Here is a 13,975-nt window from a genome sequence, read left to right as displayed (position 1 = left end):
TATTGTCGCGATACGATAAAATGTCTCAATTTTTTTTCCATTCTTCTTCCCCCATTCGGATCTCATAATTTTTCATAATTTTTTTCTCCGGTTCCTATTAAACGAGCTCGAGAAAAATTTCAAAATGTTCGTTATCGTCGAGCAGAAAACAAGGGAAGAAACAACGGACAATTATATCGAAATCAGGCTGACAATTGTGGCGGTAATTCTTCCTTCAATCTAGAGACCCTTCTCAGTTAAAAACTCAAATGAAAATGAAAAACTGCAAAAAGCGATTTTGATTATCGTTCGTTTTAAATTCCAATTTATAAATTCTTAATTAAATTAAAAAAAAATGAATCTACCGATTAAATTTAGGAGAATAATTCAATTAAAATTAATAGCTGAATAAAAATCAATTATTTTGTTCAATTTTTAATATAACGAATCAAAATTGGATTTTTTGGTTCGTAATAAAATTTTGAAGAATCTTCGTTACATCGAGATTTCAATAGTAGAAAAAAGCAACTCACCGGGCAATCGAGCACGTGGCTGAGAGCCAGCAGCTCCAAGTAAGAGTTGAGGTAGCAATTCGCCACCAAGAGCTAGGGAAGCGGCATCGAGGCTTGCGTCGCCTGTAGGTAGCGTTGGATTCGTGTAATCCCTCGATTTGTCATTGTTGTATTTAACGTTGAGACTTTGCATTTTGCTATAATCAATGCGAAGTGTGCAGCACGAGTTGTAGATATTTTGGCCGTCCAAAGACTGTGAAATCAAAGAGAAAGAAACAACTTTAGCTAAGCTTGATCCGGGGTGAAATATCGATGCCTGAAGAGTGTAAAAAATAAAATACCACAAACTCGAAGAGAAAGCCATAAAAACGGCGTAGGCAAGGAAAAGTGTTGCACGCATGTTTCGTTGAGGTTTGATATAAAAAAAATAATGATCCAAGCACGGCAAAGAATCCTTAATAAATTGATAAATTACGAAAAAAATGTGCATTTTTTTTTTTGTATACACATTTACTGCGGCCACAAGTGCTCGATCGTAGAGTCGCAAAAGTCCAAGTTCGCGTTGTTCTAATAAACGAATCATTTTGAAGATCGGTATAAAAAATCATGCGCAGCATTAAAAAAAGCGTAACAATTTATTCCTCGTAAATAAATAACTGCAAAAAGTATTTGAGCTCGTGGAAAAAAATGGTTAATGCAGGAAAAAAACGAGGAGTGGAAAGAAAATATTGGAATAGAAGAAGAGCTCGAGAGGAGTATCGCCAGGCTAGCGTAAATCCGCTGATGGGTATAAAATGTAGCCAAAGGGGGAAATTGTTGAGCATACACGTCGGTCATGTATCGTCATATGTGCCTTATGCTCGAAGGATTTTACGATCTCACTCGAGCGAAAACACGACACTGGCTAAAGCTTCACGCACGAGCCGATGACATTGCCGCTGGAGTTTTCCTCCGGCTCGCATTGCTGGATACGCCTACATTCCCCGAGTGTACATCACATCGCAATACCGCTTCATTTTCATTAATAATCTAAAGATCGCGGGACGACCGGAGCCAGGGATGCCTGGAGGAACTGGGAACGCTTGCTCGTCATATTTATCGTACATACAATGGCCAAAACCGTAAAGTTACCGAGGGACCGAGAAGACCTTGCTGGCAGACTTTACGAGAGTCAGGTTTCCGCGTTCCAAGCGTTTGTTTGACTTGCTTCTACATGTTTTCACTGTTGAGCGAGAGCACGCTCTGGTTCGTTGATTCATGCAAGTATATAAACGTACGAATGCGCTAGCTGAATATTAGAGAAGCTGAAAAAACGAGAGTACATCTCGCAACTCGATTTTCCACGTCGGAAAAAGGACTCAGTTCACTTGAGATTATTACATTCGTTTGATGGATCAACTGCTCGAAACCGGATGTTGTTAAGGTTGTGTAATTTTCTCAAGACTTCTGACGGCAACGACGCTACTTCTCAGTAAAATTGCACAATGAAAAACAAATTTTGTTGATCGAAAAAAATCTCATTCAGTTGGACGAGAGTAATTTGTAAGTTGTTCTGCTTGACAAATACATTTTTATTTCGCAATGCAAAATCAAGTGGTCCAAAAACTTACATGTGTGGTCATCCGATTGGAATCGAATGCCGGTAAGAACAGAATGCTCACAAGCATTCAGCGAAGAATGCGAAAGTTTATTGAAATTGCTCAATATTCCTTGACGACGATCGTAGTATACGTGACTTGACGATCGTCACGAACGCTTGAGCTCTCAACGATTCCGCATCTCGGAATGTAATGAGTCTATTAGTAGTCGATTAACTCGAATGGGGTGCGAGAAATGGGGGTGTAAGTTATACGGGCTTCGACAATACGTTGAACGTTCAAGTACGAGAGGGCATAACACACACCGTTTGTTCTCTCAAGTGATTCGAGAGGTGGCTCTTTTGGCCGGCGTGTGGAACGTGCGGGAAATAAGCGCGGTTACGCAGTCGCAGTGACTGAATTTTCACCGGGATTTAAGGCGTGAGAGAAAGACAGAGAGAGCGAGCGTTTGAAAGCTCATTACGTTGAGGAATGAAAATGGCAAATAATAATAACGAGTTCTATTGGATCGTTACGAAAAATGACTGGAACAATAACCGATGAAATGAAAATAATCTTTAAAATAATCTATTAAGGTCGTATATTGATTGCCTGTTTGGAGAGATAATTGTGTGGGAGACAGACAATGAAAAATTCACTATCGAAAGTAATAAAATATTCGATATTTCTCGTGTAGCTGCCAGAGGTCTTTTGACATATGAATCGAAACGAATTGAAAATCATAATAACTTTGAAACAAAACCAGCTCATTCAATGGCTCTCGTACTTTTTTGGTCGAGTATCAAGAGACGCGGTAGCAGCCAATGCGCTACACTGAGGTTCATTTGAAAACCAATTACGAATAGATTGGGCAGCACGAATGAAAAGTATAATTTAATCGAGCGCTGATAAAATCTCTACATTATTTTGGACTCTCCCCTAAACTCGCGGCTTTATGAAATTATAAAAATGACCAAAAAAATGCATCCCCAGTAGAAACGAGCCAGAAATATTTATTTTTCAAGCACATCCAGCACACTGTTAATCACAGTAAGTGTTTATTTTTCACTTCATTGAAACTGGAGAGCCACAACGAAGACAAACAGGAAGTTTGCGTGAATTGAGTGTGTTTGTCTAATTTATGTGTGAGTTGAATACATGAGCAAGGATGAGAGACAAACGGCGCAAGAGAGAGAGAGAGAGAGAGAGAGAAAGAGAAACTGACAGAAAATGCAGCCCTTCGGCCAAGCCCGTTTGTTTGAAACTTCGTTAGCGAAACTCGGAAGGATTCACGTTGGCTTGCCCGTTGTAACGGATAACGGGTTGAGAAGGAGCCCTTTGAGCTTGTTTCATAGCGGTCAATGGGTAAGTTGAGTCTATTTTTTCAGCGCAGCTCGCGACATGGAAGGCGTCCTTTAGTCGCTCTTCGATTTATTCTGTCAAATAAAAAATCACGAGTCAAAAGTCACGTCGTTCTCGTTCGTCTCATTCGCCTGAGTATTAAAATAGTGAAAAACAAAAGCTGGAGAGAAGGATAAAGGCATGAATGCGGAGGAAGAAAAAAGCGACCTCATTACAGTTCATTGGTTGTGCATCGTTCTATTATTACTTGTTACGAGTACAAACGAAAAGCCTGGAGGAGCGTAGTTGTCGTTCCTGATACCTCCATCAACTTGCGCTATCCAGATAACGCTGCGGATAGATATACTTCTATATACGTATATACAAATTTGCCCCATGGCCATTCACAGGAAAGTTTTCAACCAACGAACACACAACGTGCTCGCACAAAGGACGTTTTCAGTCTATCCCCTTGTTGAAGTTACTCGCTGCTCTCTATTCCTGTACATTCATTTTGCTCCGACAAAAAATCAAATTATTTGTTGGAAATATCCTAGAATCGCACTGATACTATTAATTCAGAAAGCTCGGGAACTATTAGGAAAATTAAACTTTTTTTTTACCGAGAGACCCTTCTTGTAGAAGCTTCACGGGCTGAGGTCAAATGGCACTTTTCTGGATGGATAAATTGACGTGAATAAATATATTTCCTGTTTTACATTCAATTATTTTTATCGTCTATCGAAGCAAACGTCACGAGTTTCTGGAATTTAGGATTTTCTTTTAGGATTCGGTCATTATTCCTCGGTGATTGAGACAAGTCGGCGACGAATGGAAGATTCAGATTGTTGGATGAAAATTTTGGAAGCGTAGAAAGAGAGTTGCGAGCTCTTAGTTTTGGTTTTCTGTCACGGAGAAAGAAGTAATATAGAAAATTGTGAAAAAACTCCAGCAAATGAGCTTCAATTTGGAACTTTTGTGACGGTTTTTTTCGACGAACTCGAACCGTATTTGCCTATTGACCGAACCACCGGGTCAGTGGATTCTTGTAAATTTTCACGAAAATGCAGAGAATATAATTCACCTCGAAGCCGTGAGTGAGATGTGGAAGGGAAGGAGCATGCCAGAAGAAAATTTCCAGCAGGGTTACTCTCTCACCAACGTGTTTTCACGTCAGCCGGAAAACCCTGGGGAACTCCTCTCGGTCCAGGCCCGAAAAGCGGAAAATTTAAGGGGTTACGCAAACGAGAACAGGGATATCACTGAAGAAATACACACATACACTTACGTATACGTTGATGCTAGCGCATGCCCATATTATGTACATAATGCCATGGGAATACTTACGAATTTAGCGGTCTGCGCCGACAGCATGTCAGGGTATTGTATGAGCGCCTGGAACGAGTCTGAAAGACAAAGAACATTCCTTTTAACCCGTATTATTTGTATGAAACTATATGAATGTACATTTTTTCTTTTACAATTGAACTGAAAAACATGTTTTCGGTATAAAAACGTACTTCGTAGATTTCACAGTAATCTTTCTAAACGGACGTTTCTATTGAGAAAAATAATGAGGGGTCTGCCCATGTGTGCTTTTATCGCTTGCAGTTTTCAAATAAAAGTTCGTGAATAAACAAAATCCTGATGAAGTTGAAACGCTGAGCTCGTTTTCCTCTGATCGAACAATTTCATTACGATGGAAAGGAGCGAAGGTTTTTCACGCTTTGGATCACGATTTCAACGCAAATGAATTATCAGCAGTTTCATGTGACATCGAAGCTTTGTAGACCTCGGTTGAGCCGGGGCATGGGCAGTTTCTGAAGAACTTATAGAAATTACGTTTGTCGATTTCTACAGTTAAATTATTTGGAAGTTACTACCCACAGCGTACGCGACGAGGGAGCAGCATTCGATTTGGGAATCAAGACAACGGTCTAATAAAAGCCTGACGACTGGACGGTACACTGAGAGAATAAATTTTTGAGGAAGAAAATTGAATTCACAAACTCAAAAAAGATTTTGGTTGATTCAAACACACTCCACTTTTTGATTCCATGAAATATTTCTCACTACGAAAAAAAGCATTTAAGAATCGTCAAAAGTTTTGTCGAATCACCAAATTTAGTAAATATCGTTATTCGTTGATCCAATAAGAAAATTTGTTTGATCAGCACCCTCCTGTCCTCAGTGCCTCGTCGCGCACTCGTTGCTAGCGTCAAGACTCAGGAGAGCGGATATTTGATCGTTTCACGAATCGAATTTTACGTCCGTTTGACATTGAGTGTCGAATGTGCATGTTTAATATGATATCGCTAGGGCGAATGCCTACACAGCTGAATGGTAAAACAAATTGGCTACGGGGGCGGAACGGCGAGCACGTATCGAGAGCAGCACCTTGTTGTAGAGACTTGCCGGTAGCAATCCACGAGATTTCGAGCTTGAAGCGTTCGCTGGGAAGCCCTTGTGTGACTGTAGCTATTGCTCGTTCACCCTATACAAGGCGTAAATTTGTAACAGCTCGTCTACCCTATGCAAGCTTAAATTCGTAACGCCAAGCTTGCCGTTGGTTTTCCTCGAGGGTCCACAGGGCACTTCCTGTCCTGCGTTCCATTTACGCATCGCCATAAACTTCGACCTGTCCGGCTTGTGTTTGGTCACCTGCAGCCGTGAGCTCTTGTAACGCTCGAATAGTAAAAAGAAAATCGAGGCGCAAAAGCAACGAGATTTTAGTGGCAGTCGCACGATATATTTATTTTCGGGCTCATAAAATAGATTGAAATGAGATGAATTTTTTTTTTTTTCATTTCTACAGGAAACAGTAATTTTTCTTCACCTTCTATATTCCGTCGAGAGCATTTCGAAAAATGCCAAAGAACATAGAAAAAAGCTTTCCTCGAATACGATTTTGTCACGTTTCGAAAACGTTTTTTTTATATTTTTATTCTGATATTTCAATAAAGTAAAGGCACATTAAAAGTACGTATGAAAAGTTTTTTTGCATCGATGACATTGTCCGATGGAAAATGCACTCGGATGGTTGGTATCGGCTAAGCTGCTCTGTCTTTACAACAGTTATTTATGGATGCATTTCCTTAAGGAGAATGAAATACTTGAACGTGTGTTAGGTATGAAGAAAACAACACTGGGACCGTCCTGCGTATATATTACAGAATGAGCCCTTAGGGGGATCGAGGAAGTAGCATCGAAAGTATACTGACGACGTAACTCGAGAGACGCGAGGACGCAAAGGACCGGAACGACCGCGGAGACTCAAACTCCTTTTCCATTCTTAACGTGCATTATCGCTCTGTGAATGCTTGAAAAAAAAAAACTACTTTCTACGATCACAATACGGTTTTCGTCGAAAATAAATTTAGAAGAAAAATGAAAACTTGACTATTTTAACTTCAACCTTCGAATAGAAATTTGGGCGCAAAGACCTTTTGAGATACTTACTGTTTTTTGTGAAGGTGACGATTTTCAGGACCTTTCCATATCTTGTGAATATCTGGAACAGAAGATAACGAAACTCGGTTAAAGATGTTTTCCAACTCTTAATTCAAAGCATTTAAAAAGTTCAATTTTCTCATTTCTTCACTAAAATTCTTGGTATTGTTTGTTTTTTTATCATTCTTTCCTGACGTACAAATCAAAATGCAAATGTGCCAGGCATCGATATGCCAGTCAAGCACCGGGATAAACTTCCGTATTGAAGTAATCATCACATTGATTTCTATCTTTCTAGATAGATGCTCTTTTCCATCTGCTATAGTCGAATTAAGCAACAAGTTGTAGGACTCGCGATGTTGTAATGAAGATACAGAACAGTTGAAAGTGGCGGAAAGGAGGTTCGGTTTCGCACATAGAAAATGAACAAACGTATCGCGATCTCGGTGATCGTAGATAATTGAAGCCGGACACTGCAGTGTTTGGAACTGTGGAAAACGCACTTGGAGTGACCGAGGTGTGCGCAGTGTTCGAAGCCGGTATGCTTGTATTTGATGATCGCGTTATATTCCCCGGAAATCCAAATATTTGTTCTCGATCGTAATTTCGCCGGAGAGTACATGAAAATATGATCAAACATCAAACGTTTGCCCTGTCGATTCGACGCTGTCCCTATACTCCCTTCTTCGTCGCTATTTATTCATGAGTTCGAACGCGCTCAACCTGTACATTCTCTTAAGGATGCCACGTGATCAATCAACTAAATTGATCGTCCGTTCGAAGCTCGCATGTGCTCATATGACTTTGGACGTATTTTTTCTCGTTGGAAGTGAAAACAAACGAATGCTCTGTTCGATTGCAAGTACCGTAGGAAAAGTAAACACGTAACAACGATTAGACATTTGGGAGGATTATTTTTCCGGCGTGGGTATGAAAAAATGGTTTTTAACTTCCAACGTAAATTCGGTTCGAACCGATTCATTTTTTTCTCCAAACTCGAGGAATGCAGATATTCTGAGCGAAGTTCGATCCCGTGTAGTAGCCAACGGGTTCCAATGAATTTGAGCGAAATTCGGGAAGCTGGACTCGTGCCCCTGGGTGTGGGTGTTCCATTAACAAAAATATTTGTAAAATTTTGTTCAGAGTAACGGAGTCCTGGGAGTGTGCATATTTGAAAATATTTGGAGCACGCAAACGTTGAAACGTTTTGATAGAGCGAATGGTTTCTCTCGATTATACTGTTTCACAGCATTCCTGTCCAAATTCTTTTTTTCCAGGGTTCAAGAATCCAGCGGTATGATCGAGCGACCGCATCGCTCGTCCGACTGTTTTTTGCAATGGAAACACACGCAAACACAGGAATTTTGACGTCCGAGTTGCGTCTTCATAATTCATGCAAGCGGACAAAATTTTCCTGTTGGTCTTAGCTCGCGATCAGATATGCTTTTCTTCTTTAAATTTGTACGAGTTTCTTGTGCCTTTATCGTACAGTTCGAAATATTCTCTGGTGAAGGGAAAAGCTTGAAGGGATGAGCACGGGGATTTAGCTTCGACGTTTCTACACTCCAGCGGTTGGACAACCCTTTGCCAAAGAGAGAGAGAAAGAGAGAGAGCGAGAAAACGAGAGCGAAAGAGGGTGTGGGAGAAAGGCGCACTCTCCGCACTCGCGGTATGTATTCCGGGCAAGAAATCCCTCGGGAAATCAGGTTGGTACGGCGAGCGAGTGCGAGCACGTACACACAGAGAGTCGCATGTACACACAAATACATATCAGCTCGCATTATAGTGATAGACGGCGTTGATAGAAAGAGATGTTTATATATGGCATCGTGCATGTTGGATTGGGAGAAAAAAAGGGGGGGGGAGGATTCTCCAGCCCGTTTATGCGCACGTATGTATTATTCACTTTGTATGACTATATACAAGGTATTATGTACTTTGTACAGCCATGTACGTTCCAATCTATAGATCAAATCCACATATACATAAATATAGAATCATTACTAATATTTCGTTTGTTCGAGGTTTATTGTGTCGTTCGTTTTTCATTCTGTCGACGGTCCAATCACTTTCGTTCCTCTCGGACACTCATCTTTTACGGATAGCGTGTTTTGATTTTGAACAGAAATGGAGTCCCTCCCAGGAGAGCTGGAGAAAAGAAAACATAACTTTTCTCTGGGCTTGAGAAACGAAACAAAGAATATTCTTCTCTCGAGTTGCACCGCGGTGTAAAGATGCTTTCGGAACTAGTGGTTGCTGCTAGCCCGCCGCTTCGTTACGGTTCGCGCCAACCGGCGAGCGTCCGCATGCCCAAATACCTGATGACACGTTGTACTGTGACGAATTCGAGTTCGTCGATTGGGAAAATTTTCGTCGAAATTTCATCGATTTGGGAGAATTTCCAGAGTTTTAGAGTTTTCGATGATTCTCGGCTTCCATGACGTCACTGATCGTAACTGTCTGACCAAGCTTTGATGTTACTACTTAAAATATAGATTCTTTCCCGTCGAACGAGCTCGCGATCGAACGCTGGATACGCTGTTCCGATGCTGAGGCGTTCGGTGCACCAAGCAGAGCGTTGCACTCGTTAATCCGATAAGAAAAGCAGCGACTCGGAGCTGGGAATCATGCACAGAATCAGGTGCTCGGCGGTAATGCAGGTGTGAGCAAACGAATAATGATCGAGGCTATAAAAAGCTTTTGCGAGGGGCTGACAAATCGTCGGGAAGAGTTGAACTGAAGGAGAATGGCAAAGACTTCAGTTCCGATCTCGCTCATCGATATCGATTTTTCATCTCTTTCTCTCCGCGTCCTTCCCTTCCGCGCGCACGCGATGCATTTATCATAACTCATGCAAACGAGCGTTATTGCACAGTCAATTCGAGACCACATGTCGAGGCCCCTCGAGGGTAGCGCGTCGACAATTCGAATTAATCAGTATTATCAGCTTGACGGAAAGATGTGCTATCTGTCAATATTTTTCATTCAATATTGGCTCATTCATCATCGGCTATTACATTTCGAAATGTTTAAGTTGAACGATGCAATATTTCTTGAAATATTCCACGACAAAATAAACAGCGAATATCGAGTTATGGATCGACATCAATGCGCTTATTTTCGAGCACGTTTCCGACTCATTTCCGAATGCAATAAGGAAGGTTTGTTGAGATACCTCAAGACTGGAATATCAATGTTGACGATCTACCGCGGTTTGCGTACGAATCTCAGGACTGAGAAGAAGCGTATAAAAACAAGGAGAAAGTAGCTGGATTAGTGTGCGTCAACTGCTTCAATATTTCCTCTTGGTTCGAGGAAGAATTCTATATCTTCTTGAAATGTTTTATCGCTACTTGTAATATTGAACAATATAAAAAGTCTTTGTTCGTGCTACCCTGGAACAGAGAGTCTCGGCAATCGAATCGTAATCGTTTTGCATTCGGTGATCCGGAAAGCTCCCTACTCGAGCCACTGCGGAAACTGGTAATCGTTACAATCAGGAACAGCCTCGTTGTACTTAATTATCTGCATAGTTATCCGGCAACGGGCTGAGGTGTTCCTCGAACCTTCATCGGAGCACACATTCCGGGAAATGCCTGCCCAAACGGTCCAAGGCCTGTTTCGAAATTCGCTACTTAAATGTGTGTGTTTTTTTAAACGAATAAAATCGGTGATTACGCATGCAAAGATGTTCGATAATATTCGTGGAATTGAGAAACGACGATGAAAAATGATGAGATAAAAATTTAGTTCGTTCCGGAGAAGATAAAACGAGCCGACATAGAGTTTTCTAGCGAATAAATGCTCGCGAATATTATGTATTAGGTGGGAGGAAGATGCGTGTAAAGTTAAAAGCGAATGGAGCGGGCTGTTTGAGTTGTTTGGCTTCACGCGATGCGTGAAAAAGCATTGATCTCTATGGCTATTAACTTAATTGAGCACGGGAGCCCCTTCGGAGTATTCGAATTTTCACGGCCCCGCTCGGGCGATATGGTGCTCTCGGTCATTCGATCGCAAGCGAACCGTCGCCTCAATGCCCAATTTTCCCGAACGATAAACCGAACGAGCAAAATGAAAATTCGCTCGATTCACTGTGCCCGGAAATATATTTGCGAGCGAATTGTTCCTTCTGTTTCGTTTGCGCGGACTCGACTTTTTGTTGTTTCGATTGTAAAGCGCTCGGGGATCGGATTCTTTGATTTTTTCACAGAACCTACTTTGCTTTGAACGAAAATCATTGTGAACGATATTTTTATTTAGTTCTATCTCGATATCGCTATTATCGTTTCTCTATGAATAAAACATTTCTCATGGCACGATGGTCCCACACGAAACGTACATATTCATTCATCATTCTCCGTATACAAGTGTAATAAAACGTATTTCCGATGAAAAATCGATCACATGGAAGAAACTATATAAAAATACTTTTATTAAATACGATTCGATGGAAATTATTGAATGGAAGTAACGAAATTGAGAATTTAAAAACATTGAAAAATATTCAACGAGTATGTGCGATAAAATTTTAGTGGAAGCCACACTTTATCTGAAAAGCGTGATTAAACGAGGGGGGAAAATAATAGAATAAGTAGCATTAGAAATACTCGTTAAATCCAATAGCTTATTGGCTGCGCGAAGCTCTATCGGGACGAGCATTGCACTCAGGGGAAGCTCCTGCAGTATCTCTATGCGCGGACTACGGATTGCCTATAGACAGATGGATTTACTTCTGTACAAATAGCTACATATATTCGTGGTGTTATCAATAGTTACACCGATGGAAACATCAGTATATTAAGTAGACTTTGTACCCTTCGTGGGCAAATACCAAAATCGATCGACGCTTCCAGTTTGTTAATCCATCAATTAAGGCATTTCGTGCCTTCGTTTGTCAGTACCGCGTTCCAAATGGAGGGAGATACGAAGCTGCTGGAATTATCCGAAATATTTTTCGGATTGGAAATGCGAAATGAATGGTTCGAACTCGTGGTTTCGAGGAAAGAAGAACGATTTCGAAGAACCTCCGAATGAGCCTCCGAACACCTGAATATCATTCGACTGACTTCGATCAGTCTTCGAGAACGTTTGCAGAAGTGAATTTCTCATTTCGTTGCCATGTTGAATTTGGTAGTAAAAAAATAGAAAATCCACACAGTAATAATTGCAGGGGTAAGTTTGGGGGAAGATAGAAATTGCTAAACACGGAGAAGGATATGATCGCGGATGGGAAAGCTGGAGAAAAAAGAGAAGGATCGAGTGCAAGCGCACATACCAATCGAAATTCATCCCACGAGACGCTCCACAGAGCTCGATAAAAAATAAATGTGATCGGATGAGGAAGCGAAAAAAACAAAATGATACGAGTGACCATTAAATCCAACCGCTTATCGTTGAACGCGAAACAGAAGAGACGGCAAGAAAAACCGTTCGTTTTCTATATCCTCAACTACCCCGACTGTGAGATGTCTCCAGAAGTTGGAATGGGAATTTCACTGCCTGTTGGATTATATGAGAACATTGAGGATTGGGGGAGAAAAAGAGGGCCGTGAGCTTTCGTGATCCGGCCTAGAAACCACACAATCATGGGATGGACGGAAATTCCATCTCTCTCTCTCTCTCTCTCTCTCTCTCTCTCTCTCTCTCTCTCTCGCTGAAGCCATAAGAAAAGAACTATCATTACCGATGTCATCGTGAAAAGACAGCTTATTAATACACGTGTTATGCTCGGTGCACGACACGCAACGTTACGGTCCAGTTGACAGAGTATGAAAGTGAAAGATAGAGATGCGGAAAAAAATGAGGAAAAAATTAATCCGAGCTTCTCTAAAATGTCAAATAAATGGAGGAATGAGAGAGAGAGAGTGAGCGAGGAAGGGAGGAAAAGAACAAAAGGAAAAAGTAAAGAAGTAAAATAACCGTTAAATCGAGGGGCTTATTGGCCACGAGCCATTGAACACGAACGATATTTTCCTCGTTCGAACGGTTCGCATACACAGGCATATCAGGCATTCTCTAACTACTTCAAAAACGTCTATTCTCCACTGTTAGGCACAATGAACATTTTCAATTTCGTTTAAAACCAATTTTCAAACCGTATGAGAAACTTCATTCCAGTTTCAATCGTATGTTCATTGATTTTCATTCGCATTTAAATGTAAACGAGAAGAAAAATTGAATTTTCACTCCCCCTCTTATTCAAAAATCCTGTATCACAAAACTCCAGTTTTCATTAAACTGAATAGTGATTTTGCAGAAAAATTGCGTTTTTTACAAATTGTATTGAACAGAAACGCCACCTGATAGCCTGTTCTGCTATCCCAACTGACTGCTTCCTCTGCTTCATTGTTGGAAAACAAACATCGAAAAAATGTTTTTTCTCAAACGTCATACAATTTCGTTCACCGAACAAAACACCGGTCGAGTCCTCCAAATTCTCGTCCAATTAAATGGGATCTTGTTGAACGAAAATTTTTTTTGTCTCAGTGCACAATCATCCGGATGGTCAAAGTGAGCCGGCGAGTGAGTTTACACGGTTTGTAGAGGATCCGCAGAGCTTGGAGAGTCATTCGGTAACGAAATTTGATAGCGCGGTTGAAGATTAGACGGAGAGAGGTTAACCCTAGGACAGGTGAAGGGTGCATGTAGAGACAGTTCAATATAAACATGGTGCATAGAGAAATGTTTGCGTATAATATGCCTCGAGGATGTTGAAGTGTAAGCATATACGTTTTACGTGTATGCATATGTATCATGTGGAGTAACGACAATGACGTCGAGGCCAAACGTCGTTATTGATTGGCGTGTTGGAGTTATTAATTCGTAGGGTTCAATTATCGGGTGGGCGAATCTCCCGGGCTCGGGAGCAATGTACCGAGCAATGAGAGAGGAAACGACAGAGAGCGAGAGAGCGAGAAGCGCGGCTGGGTGGGCCGGAGTGGGACGGTGGGGCCTTTGCCGCGCTCAATCTATGGCCAATGCAATAACCTGCAATAATAGTAATTCAATTTCGGCGTTGCGGCATCGTGCGATATCGAAGTAAGGCTATACAGTCATACACTCGCTCGCACATAGTTTAGTGAGCTTTGGGATACAGAGACGCGCGTCTGTAAGTGC

At 41.2% G+C, this 13,975-nt stretch overlaps 1 protein-coding gene across 5 annotated transcripts in view; it reads right to left on the bottom strand.

Annotated features, from left to right (window-relative positions):
* The window catches only part of heph (polypyrimidine tract-binding protein 1 heph), a 248,599-nt gene that overhangs the window by 13,112 nt on the left and 221,512 nt on the right, over positions 1-13,975 (bottom strand). For all 5 annotated transcript variants that reach the window (XM_043433209.1, XM_043433211.1, XM_043433210.1 and 2 more), the window contains 3 exons: positions 6,869-6,920; positions 4,757-4,815; positions 513-744 (listed from right to left, as the gene is read on the bottom strand). In XM_043433209.1, coding sequence (XP_043289144.1) covers positions 513-744; positions 4,757-4,815; positions 6,869-6,920 — 343 coding nt within the window. The remainder of the gene's footprint in view (positions 1-512; positions 745-4,756; positions 4,816-6,868; positions 6,921-13,975) is intronic.

The sequence above is a fragment of the Venturia canescens genome, chromosome 1 (genome assembly GCF_019457755.1).
Source record: "Venturia canescens isolate UGA chromosome 1, ASM1945775v1, whole genome shotgun sequence".
Lineage (NCBI taxonomy): Eukaryota > Metazoa > Arthropoda > Insecta > Hymenoptera > Ichneumonidae > Venturia > Venturia canescens.
This window is presented reverse-complemented; position numbering and strand designations above follow the sequence as displayed.